The 17500-nt window shown below is 39.7% G+C and overlaps 3 protein-coding genes, 1 long non-coding RNA gene and 1 pseudogene across 8 annotated transcripts in view; 3 read left to right on the forward strand and 2 right to left on the reverse strand.

The window, feature by feature from the left end:
• The window catches only part of LOC137985166 (uncharacterized), a 4860-nt pseudogene extending 347 nt beyond the window's left edge, over nucleotides 1–4513 (forward strand).
• On the reverse strand, nucleotides 1145–7617 carry LOC137985167 (uncharacterized). The gene is made up of 4 exons (XR_011119251.1): nucleotides 7305–7617; nucleotides 6841–6954; nucleotides 3425–3571; nucleotides 1145–3314 (listed from the first exon to the last, which is right to left on the reverse strand). It is a non-coding gene; the product is annotated as an uncharacterized lncRNA (long non-coding RNA).
• Nucleotides 7618–10132: 2515 nt separating this feature from the next.
• Nucleotides 10133–11005, reverse strand: LOC137984385 (uncharacterized). Its single transcript, XM_068831567.1, has one exon. The coding sequence runs from the start codon at nucleotides 11003–11005 to the stop codon at nucleotides 10133–10135; it is 873 nt and encodes a 290-aa protein (XP_068687668.1).
• Nucleotides 11006–11033: 28 nt separating this feature from the next.
• LOC137984386 (uncharacterized) lies at nucleotides 11034–11675 on the forward strand. The gene has a single exon (XM_068831568.1). The coding sequence runs from the start codon at nucleotides 11034–11036 to the stop codon at nucleotides 11673–11675; it is 642 nt and encodes a 213-aa protein (XP_068687669.1).
• Nucleotides 11676–16272: 4597 nt separating this feature from the next.
• Nucleotides 16273–17500, forward strand: part of LOC137985168 (tetratricopeptide repeat protein 28-like) — a 36009-nt gene continuing 34781 nt past the window's right edge. For 3 of the 5 annotated variants that reach the window (XR_011119252.1, XM_068832686.1, XM_068832684.1), the window contains exon 1: nucleotides 16273–16369. The gene's annotated coding sequence lies outside the window, so the exon portion shown is untranslated. The remainder of the gene's footprint in view (nucleotides 16370–17500) is intronic. The other 2 variants (XM_068832687.1, XM_068832685.1) reach the window with 2 other exon arrangements.

Genomic DNA, 17500 nt, shown 5'->3' on the forward strand with positions numbered 1-17500 from the left:
TATGAAGAGCTGGACTTGCTTAGCTATCCACCAGATGATCTGCAAATTGAGGTGGTTGTTGGTCACGGAGTAAAACTAGGTCGTCAGGCGCAAATCATAAGAAAATATCGTCATTGTAAATGGGTGCAAGTGGTGCATACAGATCCAGAGGAGATGGGAATGGTTAAATGTTACCCAGATCCAATTTCCAAGGGCGAAGAAAAACACAAAAATGAAGTGATGCTTTGTGAAATTGCTGACTTTGTTTTTGGAATAGGACCTAAGTTGGCAGAGGCCTTTCGTTCATATCTTCGATCACTCGATCAGACTATTTTTGACTTTACTCCAGGTATTATTGAAGAGTTTCTTAATGTGGAGCAAGTTGCTGAAGAAAGGAAGCATCGCAGTGTTTTGGTGTTTGGTCGCGGTGATGCAGAAGATTTCAAATTAAAGGGATTTGACATTTTGCAGGAAAGGCCATTGCTTCACTTGTTAACACTCATCTTGTCTTTGTTGGAGCCCCAGATGGAAAACATGAGGAAATAGCAGAGTCTTTCATGCAGTGTGGTCTACCAGCTTATTGCCTAACAGTTAGAGGCTATGAAAAAAGCAGAGAAAGTTTGAAGAGGTTGTTTTGTGAAGTAGACCTTATGCTCATGCCTTCTAGAACAGATGGGTTTGGATTGACTGGTCTTGAAGCCTTGTCTGCTGGTTTACCAGTTCTTGGCAGCAAGAATTCTGGGTTTGGTGAAGCCCTATGCAAAGTTCCATATGGCTCATTTTTTGTTGTCAACTCAGACAAGCCAGAGGTTTGGGCTGCAAATATCAAGAACATCGTCTGGGAGAAAGACAGGCATAGCCGTCTTGTGGAAGCTGAAAAACTACGTGAATCATACGAGAAGAAATACTGCTGGACCAAACAAAGTGATGCCCTTCTAGTCAAGATTATCAGCCTTGTTCGGGGTAAGATAACAGAATAATAATAATTACAATATTAAATTACCGGTATCTTGCATTTGGCTTGAATTTAATGAAAAAGGTCAATCATACGCCATGGGTCTAAAACACAGATCACATTCCACAGATTAAGACTAGAAGTCCCTGCTCCACTAAAATGAACAACTACATTTAAGCCAAAAGTTTCCCCTAGACCTGAAACAACATTAATTTTTTGTAGAGTGATTAGGACTAGGAGACACTTTTGGTGTTCTTACTTCTAGCAAGGTGACATGCTCACTGACCTGTGATCCATGACCTGTGTTTTAGACCCACCACATTTAAGTATTGTGTTTCTTTACAATTTGGGACTTACAATCACTTGTCCTAGTTTGACAGTAGCTTTCTTTGGGTCAACAAACTCTATGTGAATTCATCATGACTGAACGTTTTTGCTGAGAGAAGAAAAAACATGTTTCCTTCTAAATGGGGTCAAAAGGTCATATGTTCATAAAGAAGTGTGATTGGCTGATAAAATTATCAGTGCCAGTTAAGGTGAAGGCTGGTATTAAAAAGCACTAGTCCTTTAACAATGGCATTAAGCATGATCCCAACTTACTGTATGTGTGACAAAATAGCATTACAATTTTACCTCCTATGGGGATTGAAGTCTTGATGGTATGCATTGTTTAATATGTCATAACTGAGCTCTTCTCTCAATTTCGTGTGTGTAAACTGTGGTACTGTTACAGACTTATTTTCACTCTGGATGTAGTATCAAATAATAATTCCATTGCCATCAGCATGGGTCATTGAAGCCTACAACTAGGCAATGTTCATTACTAAAGTCTTTTTTACTGAGTTTACAACATAGAGGGCAAAATCACTGAATGCTGATTGGCTGAGACAGAGGGCGTTTTTCATTGATCTTGGTTATTGCCTTGGGCAATTACTTCCATCATTTTCGTGACCAGCACAAACTGTAAATGTTTTTTTACCTGGGCTGGTTTTATTGCTTTGGTGTTGTTGTACAAAAAGAAAATTTCATTCATCTGATTCATGTATTTTACAGTTCATTGACTCCAACTGAACACTGAAATGACTTCCTATGAAATATTGCACAACAGTGTGTGTTTTTGACCAGCTAAATCTGTCTCACGTTGAGTGTTCCACTCTTTTACAGATTATCCTTATGGCTTTGTTTGTTTGTACATGCTCATTATTAGATTTTTTTCTCGCCATTAAATTGTAATAAATAAATAAATAGATAAATAAATCATAGCCATCCCTAACCACAAAAGCATAAATTGCAAATCCATCCAAGAATGTCAAATAAACATTTAAAATTAGGTTTCAGTGTAAATAAACAGAAGATGCAGGTAAATAAGGCTAACTCACAGATAAGTTACCCTCCAAGTTAAAGAGCTCAACGGCCTTTTTTTTTTCAATAGGAATGGGTATATGTTTATTCATTGAAAACAGTGACCATGTAGCTCTTACTGTACTGTACTATCTATTTTTAATTTTAACTTTGTAAAGTGCCTTGATCACTGGAAATCTCTACTGTGCATATTTGTCCAATTATAATAAAAAGAAAATTAAGTTACACGTTGGCTCAAAGATATGAATTTTATGTTCTTGCCACTTAAACATAAAATTCATATCATCTGGCCACCGTGTGATATCCTAGATATTTATTACAATGTTAGGTATTAGTACATGTACATAGCACAAAAGTGAAAAGTGCTTTCTGCACGCTAATTGGCTAACTCGGAGGTGATGATCCAAGTACTATTCACCTCTGAGTAGCCCGTGTACGAGATTTGGAATTTCCGACCACATTTTACAAAAAATAAAGTAGTGTTTTGGTTCACTTTTTATTCAACTTGTGTGGTATAATTATACTAAAATAATTCTTCACCTTGCAGCTTGGTAAATATCTCCACTATTCACCTCCACTTCAGTGAATATTGTAAAGGTCATATTAATAATTAACAATTATTAATATATTGGTGATGATGATGATGATGATGATGATGATTATTATTATTATTATTATCTATATTATTATCTATTTGAGTGTACTGGTCATAGTTACTGTATCTCTATCCTAGTGTGAGCCTATTTGATCATAACTACTGGTAGGACAAATTCTCAGATGGATTAACATGTACATGGTAATAAATGTACACTCTAATACCGGTAGGTACAGTTGAATCTTTCAATGGGGTTTGGTGTCCAAAATTTTGCCTTATTTTGAATTTGGTTTTTAATAGCTCATCTCGGAATTCAAATTGGCGTTGAGGCTGTCACTGAAGGTAGTGTACAAAAAGGCATGGGAGTGAAAGTACAGCCACCTGAACCTCAAGAAGTTTTCCAGGAAGTCACAGAACCAAGCACTGCAAAGAAAGAACAGGTGGTAGTCAACCCTGGTGTGGCAACTGAAAATTGTGGAAATGGAAGTATCCAATCTACACAAGCACTTTTAAATAGAATTGCAGAAAAGTACCTTCAAGATGTTAGCCCCTCAAATCCGGAGGAGTATAATCGTTTCATGATTTATCTTAAAGAGATGCGTAAAGTACTGGTTCTTGATGTTAAGTCAGGGAGCTTAATAGTCACTGTTGAGGTTGGTTCTGAGGAGATCCTTGAGGAGCTGTGGAAAGATTATTGTAGCGGTCATTTAAATGAAGTGGCTCAGAAATTTCTAGTGACAGAGGAGCTTCTGGAGGAGTTTGGCCTGATTGAGTGTAAACTGGCAACACTTATTGCTGAAGAGGAGTACAAGGCTTGTAAATGTTATTTTTCTGGTAAGTTGAATAAAAAATAGAAAGAGAGATGTCAGGGATGCCATGTTGGTGATCCAAAGTAATCCACCATTGTTATGTTAACAAGTTCTTTTCTGAAAGCAATGTGTATAATATTTGACAGAACCTGATCATGATGTTTCAAACTCATCTCATCACGAACAAGAGACAAATGGCAACAAAAGCAGCGACGACTTAAGATTCAACTTTAACGTTCACAAACCTTTTCATTATACCAAGTCTACACCTTCATTTAAAGATGAAAGATTGCACTTTTTAAGAGACAAAGGTAGATGCTCGGGGTCACAGTCGGGGCCTCTCACTTGGAAGATTGGAGAAATTGCGGAGGAAATTCGAAGAATGGGTGATTTGTTAAACACGAGCTCCATGTACACAGCCTTCTCGCCAACAAGAAGAGCATCTATCAAAAAACGCGAGAAGTCAAGACATATCACAGTTGGTGGGTCAGCGGGAGAAGTGGGGAGAGCGTACAAATTGGACAGTTTCCCCGGATACAACCCGGTACCCCTGGAGGGAACCCCTGTGTGACACCTTCCTCTCTGTCACATGTGCTGCTAAGTTTTGGCAATATCTGTTAAAACATACATTAAAGAAGGGTGCAAGCTACAGCTGTAGGATAGGGCATGATGCAAGCATATTTCTTTGTAAACATCCCAATGGGGCTTGGGCTGGCTGCTGTAAACATCGAAAGAATACTTACCAAGTTAGTAACAAGGCTGATTACATGGTGAATTTCAGCCCAATTAGCTGGCTGAAATCTCAGCCTGGGATCTGAAAGAAATACCCTTAAAATGAAAGTGGCAATTACATGGAGAAGATTTCAGCCTGGGGAAACGGGCTGAAAAATCCTTATAATCACTTTCATTTCATGTGTGTTTTCGCATCTCAGTAAATGTTCTCACATAAACTTGTGTTTTGCGCCCAGGCTGAAAATCCTAGCCCGATTTCTGAAACCGGGCTAGGATTTTCAGCCCGGGCAAACGGGCTGAAAAATCCTTGTAATCACTCCATGTATCATTTCATGTGCATTGATTGTGTTTTTGCCTCTCAGTAAATTTTCTCATGGAAGTTTGTGTTTTGCGCCCTGGCTAAAATTTAGCATGTAATCACAACAAAATTTCAGCTTGGTGGGTGGAGCGAAATTTCAGCCCAGGCTGAAACCCACCATGCCATCAGGCCCTAAAAATCAGCGAGTCAGTCACTGCAATTTTCATGATTCTGAGGAATCTCACCTTCAAGCGCTAAGCGCCAAACAGCGTCTTGGCTTCCATCAATCAAATTTTCGACCATAGCCAGGAAGATTGACTCGGCTGCCTTCAGAAAATGAAATGGAGTTTTTGTTTGGTTTACAACTCGAATACCCTTATGATACATGTGTGTTTTTAGAAATTCTTCAGTAAAAAGATTCGTGCAGATTCCATCGCTTTCTATTGGCATCAAGTTCTATTGTGCCGGGGAACCAAAGATGCTGATCGGTGGGTTATGTCACACATCAGTTGATTTTATCATCTGTGGTTGATGTCAGAAGTTTGATTGATGGAAGCCAAAACGCAGTTTGGTGGTCTGCGCTTGAAGATGTTAAATTCTGCAGAATTATGAAAATTGCAGTAAGGTTCTCACTGCAACCAGGTTGACAGTGAGACGTACAATGTATTTTGATGGTACAAACTTAAAGTGATCAAGAAATCATTTTCTTTTTTTCTTCAGATTTTGAAAGTGTGTTTAATTTGCTTAACACCTGATTGGCAGAATTTTGAGGCTTGATTTGTATCCAATGGCTGTTTTGAGTGCAAGATTTGGGTTTCATGGTCTGCCATTACTCACACTCAAAACTGGCAGATTGGACCTCAGAGGGTTGGATCTAGGGGAAAGTGACATCATTTACTCGCTAACATGTAGATGAAGTTTGTTATATATGCAAAACACGAAAAGGAAGCCTGAAAAAAAAAAAGCCTGAAACTCTTGTGCTGTATACTAATGCAGCCGTGTAAACAAACATTTCATTCTTAAACTAGCGAGTCTTTGACGTCATTTTCCCCTCGATCCATTGCTCTCAAAATTTGATAGCAAATTGTTAATAATAGCGGACCACCAAATAGGAAAATTCCAGTTAAAATTAACAGGTGCGTTTTTGCAATCAAGGCTTAAAACGTGGGTCACTTGGTGCTTAGTTAACCCATTCACCCCTCGCCCTAGGACACCCCCTGTTGACAAGTAAAATCTTCTGGTCATAGTAGCTCTTTAAAAAGTTACAATTCAAAGACTCAACGATTTAGTGTAAGTGTCTTCATCGGGTACCCCCTCATGAAGACACTAGACAGCAGTTTCAAAATCGTAACTTTTTTAGCTACATTTATGATTCCCTAAACCAGAGCAGCATCAAGCTATGTCTGGTCATCTAGTCAGTTAATTAAGGACGGTGCGTGCCATTGTTATTGGGCATACGTTCTGTGCCTTTCGAGATACTCGGATTTCCTATGGGTGGTACTTATTGATATAGGGATATTTTTGCGTGGTTTAAAACTATGCGCGAAAAGAAGATCTCAACAAGTGTTATTGAAATCCAAATAGAAAATTGGGGGTAACCACGCATTTTTCAAAGATAATTTATCAACAATACATTGTATTTGTAAAACGCTTTTAAATACAAAGCAATGTATGGCATTCTTTTCCAAATTGAAGCTCAATTATCTCAGAAAAATGCGTGGTTACCCCCAATTTTCTTTTTGGATACCAAGATCACTTGCTAAGTTCAGCTTTCTCCGCATTGTTTTAAAGGTGGGCCAACACAAGGGGACATGTTGCAGGAACATGTTGCTGCAGCATGTTGCTACAACATGTTCCTGCAACATGTCCCCCCGTGTGGGCCCACCTTTAAAGTGCGCAAAAATATCCCTGTATCAATAAGCACCAGTCACAGGAAATCCGAGTATCTCGAGATGCGCAGAAGGTATGCGCAATAACAATAGGAGGCACTGTCCTTAAATAATTTTCAAGTGCATTTCCAATCATGTGTTGTTTACTGCAAAAGAGGATGATGGTACTGCACTTGCCCTTGTCCTTTTACATTCTTCGGCAAAAATTACCCTCGTCATACCTTTGCTTGAAAATGAACCTCTTTAATGAACTTGAAGTTTGACTAGTGTGCTCAAAAATGTTTGACTGCCCCATAAATTTCCCTCTTCCCGCTTTGGTGTGGAGTTGTAAATTCCTGTTGATGGGATGGAAAACAAGAGTTAGGAGAATTCCCGGCCGAGTTCGTAGTTTCATTGGAACCCAAAAAATCCAAATTAATATTATTGCTTAATTCTGTGGTTCCATTGCTGAGTCTTTCCTGGTAGTGAGAATTCTTTGACGACCATCTTTCCATTATTTTATTCATTTTTACTTGTTGGCACTTACCGACAACTACTGAGAACTAACCACACAAAAATAGTTTGCCACAAAGCAATGACATTGACATCCTACACCCTGTCCCTGAACATTTGTACACTGCAAAACCTGCCACCTATTTTTCATAGGTTCAAAAAGCATTCATTGTCAATTTCCATTAAAAATTACCTTGGGTGCGAGAGGTTCTATTTTTCTTTCGCGAGGAGCGAGCGGTTAAAACGGAGAGGCGAAAAATAAGGACCTCTGGTTTCACGGCGGTTAAGAATCTCACGTCCATGATTTGTGATTATGAACACGGTCGCTGATTGGTTTTCATAGTCAGTGCCAGTCCTTTCCGAGTAAAAACAATTTTTAAAACACTCAATTTCACTGGTTGAACCACAGGCAGCCCAGACTCGGATGGCAAAAAAAGTTAAGGATTGTATGGGAATCTCGATAACAAACTGAAAAAGATATTTACCCGCAAGAGTTCTCAATAAAAAAGCCGTACTTAATTGTCGTGGTGAAATTTCTCGCTTTTTGTGTGGTTATTTGCCTGATTGAATGTGATTTCAGCGACTTCTCAAATTCCCGGGTTGTCACTCGTACATACCTAAATAAAGGAAAGGCTGGAAAGTAATTTCTGACTTACCTCACATCTCGCCGATAAAATCACACTTCTCCAGCATCAAACTCCGGGGATGGCCACTCGGATAATTTTACTTCTCTTTGACCAAGTTTCAAGGTCCAGCGAGCATCCATTGCTTAGAAACAGCGAAAAATATTCAAAATTTCAAAAATCCTTCGAGGCTCGCTTACAACGAATGTTGACACGACTGGTCAACCGTACACTTATCTGCTCTCACCGTATCGAGGCTCATGTTATAGAGGATATTACATGGCCGCGCGGAGATACGAATTTTCTCTTCGAGTGTGGAAGTTGTAGTAAAAATAACTAGGCATCGTTTCTGGGGAAACAATACCACGTGAGCAAGGAGCTCTACTGATTTAACATGATGAAGAAGTCATAGAAACTAGCAATCGAAAGTATTGGAATTTCTCTCATGATGTGGGTACCTGTGTCACTGAGAGATTCATCCATCATTTCATTAACAAAACTATTGACAAATTAGATATGACTCCAAAGTCATAACAGTTCTCCACTGACTTTTCCAGGATATCTAAAATACGAATGAGTAACCTAAACCAACACCTAGTTTGAAAATCGTTGTGCTGATTGATGTCTCATTGAATTTTCTTTCAATTTACATGATAATATTCCTGGTTTCTACAGAAACACATATTAAATGAAAGGCGTTACAATAGGCCTTTTTCGATATATTAAAATTCAGCTTGATAGCGAGTCAGTGAGGACAAAGACAAAGGAAAGTGGATGATATGTAAATATTTTTAACATAATTCCCACGTGTTTCTATTGTCTATGTCTTCACTGCCTCACTTTCAAGCTGAATATTTAATATATCGAAAATGGCCTATTGAACCCACTGGGAACTCGGAAAAATCCGAGCCCCAGATGGGATTCGAACCCATGACCCTCCGTGATCTAGTACGGATGCTCTAACCACTGAGCATTTCACCCTTGGTGAGCAAGGGTGAAATGTGGGTATTTTGACTCGAGCTGCATCACGCAAATGTGAGAGAATGCGAATGTGAGCGAATAAGAGAGAATGTTTAACACATATTAAATGAAAGGTGTTACGATTGAACCCACTGGGAACTAGGAAAATATCGACTGACAGCAAAGCTCATAACTGCATCGAATCCCATCTGGGGCTCGGATTTTTCCGAGTTCCCTGTGGGTTCACTTGTAACACCTTTCATTTATAAACTCTTGTTCTTAGGCCATCGTAGCTTCATTAGGAAAATAACACAAACAGCGGTGATAAACATTGTATTCCAACGCATTTTTATAAAACTTGACGTTTCGTATGCTAGTCAACACACATTTTCAAAAGTGACCGTTACAATTTTTAAAAACTATATATATATATATATCGTTAACAATAGGGGTCTGGAACCTAGACTGAGGAAAATGATCTGCAGCAGTACGGGTCTAGACATAATAGCTAAAACAGCAATAACTTCTCACTACTAATATTTACATTAAGGGAAGGCTTTAGCTCTTGAATGAACAAAGTCTCTTTAACTTTACAGTAAAAGTCAGTTTTTCCGGACGCTAAAATGTCAAAGTGATCCCATTTAATGTCGTGGCCAGTGGTTTTCACATGATTAGCAATGGCGGATGAATGGTCACTTTTAGATAGGGCCTTGAAATGTTCTGTTTTTCTGTCGTGGAGTCTTCGTTTTGTTTTGCCATTGTAGAATTCATCGCAGTTCCAGCAGGCAGCTTTATAGACGACCTTGGACCTCTGAGATCGGTTCAAGCGATCTTTGTATGGAAAAAAGGAGTTGATGCGGCATGTGTTTTGGAATATGATCTTGAGATTGACGAAAGAGTAGAAATTGTATACGCAGGATTTCAGACGTTTCGTGACTTGGTTACTGTGAAGACCTAAGTAGGGTAACACGATTAAGATATCTTTTTTGGGGACTGTAGCTTGAACAGGGTTATTTGATTTGTTTTTATTTTTGTTCAATACATCGTTAATGTTGAACGTGATAACGCCTTGAGGGTAACCATTTTGCAACAGGAGCTTTCTCAGATCTTTAATAGCGGCCTGTAATAAAGATGGCGAGGAGCAAATTCGGAAGCATCGATAGGTGAGAGTGCGGATGAGGTTGATTTTGTACTTGCGAGGTGTGAATGAATCCCACTTGGTGTAAAGGCCTGTGAATGTCTTCTTCCGGTAGACAGATGTAGAGAAAGTGTTGTCAGGGCAGCGTTTGAGAAGGATGTCTAAAAATGGAATCTTATTGTCTTCTGCGAATTCAAGAGTAAACTTAATGCTATCGTGTCGACTATTTAGAAAACTTAAAAACTTATTAGCATTGTCCTTGCTGTCAAACATGGTGAAGGTGTCATCGACATATCTGAATCAAAGTGAAGGACAGAATCTGCTGTTCATCAACCATTTTTCTTCAAAGTGGCACATGAAAATGTTAGCCAAAACGGGGCCTAAAGGTGAACCCATGGCTACACCATCAATCTGATCGTAGTATTGGCCATCAAATATAAAATGACTCTTCTTAGTGGCGAGCTGCAAAAGATCTTTCAAAACAGGATAAGGGAGAGAGTACAATCTGTCTAGACAAATCTGTATTGTTTCATCAAGCGGCACGTTTGTAAAAAGAGAAGTAACATCCAAAGAACACATTATTCCGTTGTTATGTTTGTAAGTTTTGGCCCAATCTGCAAAGCTAAATGAATCTTTAACCGTGTGTTGGTTGGTGGAAATTGGTTGAAGTATGCCAACGAGATAGGAAGCAAGATTGTAATTGTAGGTGTTCACAGAGGAAACGATAGGGCGGAAAGGGCATCCAGTCTTGTGAACCTTTGGCAGACCATTTAAAACACCAGGAGAAGATCCACTGGGAAGAATCTTGTGGAGTGTTACGTCATCAATAATTCCGTCTTTTTTGATTTTGCGAAGATATGCAGAAAGGCTCTCTTCTCTAGATTTAGTTGGATTATGTTTTAATTGTTTGAATTTGGTACCGTCAGAAATCAACTTCTTCATTTTATTAAGATAATCAAGTCTGCTGACGATGACAACGCCGTTTCCTTTGTCTGGTCTCGTAATGATGATACTGTCATCCCTGCGTAAATCACTCAAGGCTGCCCATTCATCCTTGCTGAGAATGTTCTTTTGTTTAGAAAAGTCATAGGATGAATGGGCAGCCTTGAGTGATTTACGCAGGGATGACAGTATCATCATTACGAGACCAGACAAAGGAAACGGCGTTGTCATCGTCAGCAGACTTGATTATCTTAATAAAATGAAGAAGTTGATTTCTGACGGTACCAAATTCAAACAATTAAAACATAATCCAACTAAATCTAGAGAAGAGAGCCTTTCTGCATATCTTCGCAAAATCAAAAAAGACGGAATTATTGATGACGTAACACTCCACAAGATTCTACCCAGTGGATCTTCTCCTGGTGTTTTATATGGTCTGCCAAAGGTTCACAAGACTGGATGCCCTTTCCGCCCTATCGTTTCCTCTGTGAACACCTACAATTACAATCTTGCTTCCTATCTCGTTGGCATACTTCAACCAATTTCCACCAACCAACACACGGTTAAAGATCCATTTAGCTTTGCAGATTGGGCCAAAACTTACAAACATAACAACGGAATAATGTGTTCTTTGGATGTCACTTCTCTTTTTACAAACGTGCCGCTTGATGAAACAATACAGATTTGTCTAGACAGATTGTACTCTCTCCCTTATCCTGTTTTGAAAGATCTTTTGCAGCTCGCCACTAAGAAGAGTCATTTTATATTTGATGGCCAATACTACGATCAGATTGATGGTGTAGCCATGGGTTCACCTTTAGGCCCCGTTTTGGCTAACATTTTCATGTGCCACTTTGAAGAAAAATGGTTGATGAACAGCAGATTCTGTCCTTCACTTTGATTCAGATATGTCGATGACACCTTCACCATGTTTGACAGCAAGGACAATGCTAATAAGTTTTTAAGTTTTCTAAATAGTCGACACGATAGCATTAAGTTTACTCTTGAATTCGCAGAAGACAATAAGATTCCATTTTTAGACATCCTTCTCAAACGCTGCCCTGACAACACTTTCTCTACATCTGTCTACCGGAAGAAGACATTCACAGGCCTTTACACCAAGTGGGATTCATTCACACCTCGCAAGTACAAAATCAACCTCATCCGCACTCTCACCTATCGATGCTTCCGAATTTGCTCCTCGCCATCTTTATTACAGGCCGCTATTAAAGATCTGAGAAAGCTCCTGTTGCAAAATGGTTACCCTCAAGGCGTTATCACGTTCAACATTAACGATGTATTGAACAAAAATAAAAACAAATCAAATAACCCTGTTCAAGCTACAGTCCCCAAAAAGATATCTTAATCGTGTTACCCTACTTAGGTCTTCACAGTAACCAAGTCACGAAACGTCTGAAATCCTGCGTATACAATTTCTACTCTTTCGTCAATCTCAAGATCATATTCCAAAACACACGCCGCATCAACTCCTTTTTTCCATACAAAGATCGCTTGAACCGATCTCAGAGGTCCAAGGTCGTCTATAAAGCTGCCTGCTGGAACTGCGATGAATTCTACAATGGCAAAACAAAACGAAGACTCCACGACAGAAAAACAGAACATTTCAAGGCCCTATCTAAAAGTGACCATTCATCAGCCATTGCTGATCATGTGAAAACCACTGGCCACGACATTAAATGGGATCACTTTGACATTTTAGCGTCCGGAAAAACTGACTTTCACTGTAAAGTTAAAGAGACTTTGTTCATTCAAGAGCTAAAGCCTTCCCTTAATGTAAATATTAGTAGTGAGAAGTTATTGCTGTTTTAGCTATTATGTCTAGACCCGTACTGCTGCAGATCATTTTCCTCAGTCTAGGTTCCAGACCCCTATTGTTTACGATATATATATATATATAGTTTTTAAAAATTGTAACGGTCACTTTTGAAAATGTGTGTTGACTAGCATACGAAACGTCAAGTTTTATAAAAATGCGTTGGAATACAATGTTTATCACCTTTCATTTAATATGTGTTAAACATTCTCTCACATTCGCTCACTTTGGTGGTTGGTTGGCCGCATCGTTCACAGAAATACAGGCAACTGGATTTCACTGAATGATGCTCTCAATGTGACTGCACGATGCAGTTATGAGCTATGCTGTCAGTCGATATTTGACTCTGTGGCTACGTGATGCAGCTCGAGTCAAAATACCCACATTTCACCCTTGCTCATGAAATGTTTCTCATTCAAAATGTGTCATCTCTTGATATATATCGTAATATGTTAACCCTTTAAGCCCCAATATCCACTTAGAAATTCTCATACTGATCTTCATACATTTCCTTAAAGAATAGTTGAGAGAGTTTGATAACAGATGAAAGCATTTTCCCTTCAGTGATCATTTTACAAACTCTCATAAGCATTGATGTTGGTCACTATTGGGAGTTAAACTTCTCATAAGTGGCTGACCTTTTTTGGAGGTTGTAAGGGGTGGTCATGTGACTGTTGACAATCACTGTTTACTTTTGTTTGTAAATCGTCTTATCAATGAACACATTGCAAACTAGTGTCTTAGTCTCCGAAATGATGCAAGACTCATTGAATTTTGTTTCAACCTAAGAATTTTATCTGTGAGTGGCTGAAAATCCTCCTACAGAACTCCAATATTTTGTCCTAAAATCCTATAAATCTCCTATATTCCTGCTAATTTCCTCCTATTTTTCCTATAATTTTTTTTGGAAAATGGCTGGGATGTATGGGTTAGAGCATCCGTACTAGATCACGGAGGGTCGTGGGTTCGAATCCCATCTGGGGCTCGGATTTTTCCGAGTTCCCAGTGGGTTCAATTGTAACGCCTTTCATTTAATATGTGTTAAACATTCTCTCACATTCTACAGAAACCCCACAAAAATAAAATTTCTCAGAAAACCTCCTTTTGTGACAATTTGTACCAGGAGACCATGATTAGGAATTTGCCTCTCCGTTACAAGCCCTATGAGCCAACCTCTCCACGCTTATCTCTCTATTTTTAGAACGGCACGAGTTCTACGGCTCTGCACACACTGTTTAGAATGGCCAATCAGAATAAAGTTATTGCCAGACGAAGACAAAACTAGCACAACTATTAAATTGTGAAAACTGATGTAAATGTGAGTCTCCTGCTGACGTGTTGGTTCTAAAAATGGAACGATATGTGCAAAGGTTAACTCAAGGACATAGTGCATAGGGAGGCTTCTACTCATGGATTCCCGTTTGCACCCTTTAAAAGCTACGAAAAGCTTAGTGGAGATCATGCAATTGATTGAACGTTCAGCCTCAGGTCCAAAATTAGATCTCCTTTTAAAAAAACGAGTCCATCGCTGTGTCGAGCTATTTACTGTATGTAAATGAGCATAATCATATGTAAATAACAAACAAGACAAGACAATAAAGAAAACAACCGCAGTCGAAGGAAACCCAAACGGCTTCTACCGTTGTTACGGCAGGGACGGTTAGGCGCCACTCCTATCGAGATTGGATGCACAACTTGTGCCCAGTAATACCGGTACTCACTACTCAAATGGATGGAAAGCGGAATGCTGGGATTCTGGGATCGCTCTCAAATCCTCGATCCCATTCTGCGTCTCTCTTCAAGTCCCTCAACCCACTTAATCTTGATTGCTGCTGCAGTGAGCGAGCCTGAGGCGAACGCTATGGCAGCTCTCTAATCGGGAGAATTAAGGAAAACATTTTTGTTCGAAACTCAAGGAATTGTGGTCGCGGCAAGATCAGAGGCGCAAGGAATTGTGGTCAAGCGCGAATGGAGGAATTGAGATGCGCGGTCTTGCTCGTGCAGCCTAGTCACTGCTCTAGCTGTTTTTTACTTTTCTTGTTCATTTTCGCTTCTCTGGCGCTTCTTTTATCCGTTACTAGTTTAACTAAATGGTAGAAATGCTGCCGAGCGAGGAGGGAAAGGGAGACGTTCAGTTATTGCTGCGGGAATTTAACGACGGTTCGTGCGTGCAATTGAAGGGAGATTTTAATAGGTCTTGAGCAGGGACGGTGCAAAACTGGACCCCTAACTGGACCTCCTTCTGGACCCCAGTCGAGAGAAGAAGAAAAAACAATAGATGGTTTTCACAGTGACGTCATCAAATTCTAACATCAAAATTGCAAGGTCTTCTAAATTTTTATTTAAAGGAGGTTGAAGATGACCTAGAAATAAATATATTTCTTCAAGTCTCCAGATCCGTGAAGTCTATCGTTTCGAAAATACAGCAATTTAAATTACCGAATTGTCACCATGCGTGACACCACGATACAAAAGTTATTTGGTTGAAAAAACGTCTATCCCTATGAATCTCATCAGTTTGAGCCTTTCAAGTACATTAGGAGATGTGTTCATAAACACGTATTTTATCTCATGAGTGTGAAGTAAGCGCTTTCATCCCAAAGTAAACTCTAGATGTTTTCGTTGATTACCGGCCGGCGGTCGCCTTGGTTGACTCCATGCCTTCTCCATACAAAACTTTATAAAGTTGCGTGAAACGCTGCGACAAATAACTGAGAAACGATGCACCGCACAGACCTGAGAATTGGAGAGGTGGTTAAAAGATTTGTTTCCTACAACACTCCAAGTTCTTGGCCTTTTTGATTGAACGATTTCGAATTTATTTTATTTGTGACAGTGTAAACAGTGTAAACTATCCATAGTTAAGAGGATAAGCGATAGTCTCTGCAACAAGATCATACCACGCATCTTAATTCCTCCATTCCCGCATAACCACAGTTCCTTGAAACAATCCCTTGCGTTTCGAAGGAACCTGTGTTTTCCTGATATTCGAGAGCTGCCTCTTTCGTTCGCTGCAGGCCTCATTCACTGCGGCAGCAACAAACTTTATCTCAGCTTCGTGAAATACATAGAGGAAAAGCTGTCAGGCTGAAGTAAAGTGATGAATGTTTAGGCTTCCGCAAAAATGAGTGAATTACGATAGCGTCTATGAAAGGCACTCACTTGCCGTATATCTCGATGGTCTCCCATCCAGTTATTAATCGCGGACAAATAAACGGGGACTGATGGCTCTATTCACTGCAGCAGTCAGTTTTCCTATTATACAGATTTGTTTGTTGATCTTAAACGGAAGGAAAAGGGGAAACAAAACAATTTTGCCGGTTTTATCGACAGTGGTAGGTCGTTGATGAAGAGAGTGGTCAAAGTTGGTCCAAGGATGGAGCCACTTGGGATACGGAATGGACACTGATTTGATTCTACTGACGACTGTTGATTGGATCAACTTTTTAGGCTTTTTTCTTCTTTTGTTTTCAGACATATATCCTTTACTGCGATGCTCTTAAGCTTAAAAAGTGGTAGTTAAATAAGTTTCACTTCTTCCCTGAACGTTTCTTTCGTCCTCGTTTGCAAGCCTTTTTTTGACCAGCTTGTCTATTGTCGAGAGAGTCTGGGTAGTGATTCTTGCGCATCCGGGGTAAGTCGAAGTGAGTCCATTTCCGTCTTTGACTTAGAGACAGTAGCCTCCAACACAGACATTCTTGTTATTCGTCACGCAATCTTTCCTCCTCAAAGAACAGGGACATTGAGGTAAAGAGATAAAGGTAAGAGGGTTGATGATAAATATTTAAATGTAGGTACGTCTTGTGGGAATTGATTGAGTTTGTGTAAAGCTAGTTGCTTTAGTGGGCAAATGGTAACACCGTAATTATTCGGCTACAAGCCGAGCTCGGCTATAAGCCAAGACCCCAAACTTCTTACGGAAAAAGTCAACTTGATTGACACGAATTGTAAATGCATAATACTCGGCTATAAGCCGAGACCCATTTTAGGTCTTGATGTGTATTATCGACTATGGAATTTTCGTAATTTAAAATGCATATTGACATTGGCTGAAAAATTATACTCAAAGCAATCAAATGAACATGAAAGATAAGAAACAAACAAGCGACGTGATCGTGAGGTGACGAATATTATTAAACGATTACTGACCTCACCGGAAACGTGTCTTCGTACAAGCGAAGCGTTTTATAAAAAGTTATTCGTCTGGAAACCTTACAACCTTGCCTTTAAACTTAAAATAGTCGCCGAAGCAGAAGCTGTAGAAAATAACTCCGAGATCGCCGAAGAATACGGCATCAGCGAGTCGATGGTTCCGTCGCTGGAGGAGCTTATCGGGGAGCGTATCCCGAGCTCGATCAACGACCTTTGGCGTGGTTTTCAGAGCAATGAATTCAAGGTAAGATTTTCCCTTTAATGCGTACGGTTTTTTTGCTTGGAAAATGTTGCTACAAGAAGAAATCCACTTGCGTTTTTTGTCTCAAGTTTGCTATGGTGTCATGTGACAAGACTGTGATGGTGCAGTCTCTTTCCCAGATTCCTCGTTCCTTCGACGGGTAAACCAGGCTTGGCGCGATATTCCCGAGGAGATAGTGAGGGTGAGACTTGTGGCACCTCTATAACGCAATCGACGGCACAGAAGACGATGCAGTCTTCGACGAGAATATTCCAGAACAAAAAAAAAGTGAAGACGAGGAAATGGACGACGAATTCGAGACAGACAGCGAGGAAGAAGACGAGCAGTAAGATCGATCCCGATCACATAACAACACGAACGGCTCCTTTACGAGCCACCAAGTAATAAAAATCCATATTACACCAACAACAACTTCTCTTCATTTTACAAGTAATTTAGTTTGGCTTGTAAGTGAATATACGTTCATTTGTTACTGTTT

Source organism: Montipora foliosa, chromosome 14, assembly GCF_036669935.1.
Source record: "Montipora foliosa isolate CH-2021 chromosome 14, ASM3666993v2, whole genome shotgun sequence".
NCBI lineage: Eukaryota > Metazoa > Cnidaria > Anthozoa > Scleractinia > Acroporidae > Montipora > Montipora foliosa.

Coding starts and splice junctions, on each gene's coding strand:
- LOC137984386 (XM_068831568.1), top strand. CDS start 11,034: ATGAAGAAGTTGATTTCTGACGGTACCAAATTCAAACAATTAAAACAT.
- LOC137984385 (XM_068831567.1), bottom strand. CDS start 11,005: ATGACAACGCCGTTTCCTTTGTCTGGTCTCGTAATGATGATACTGTCA.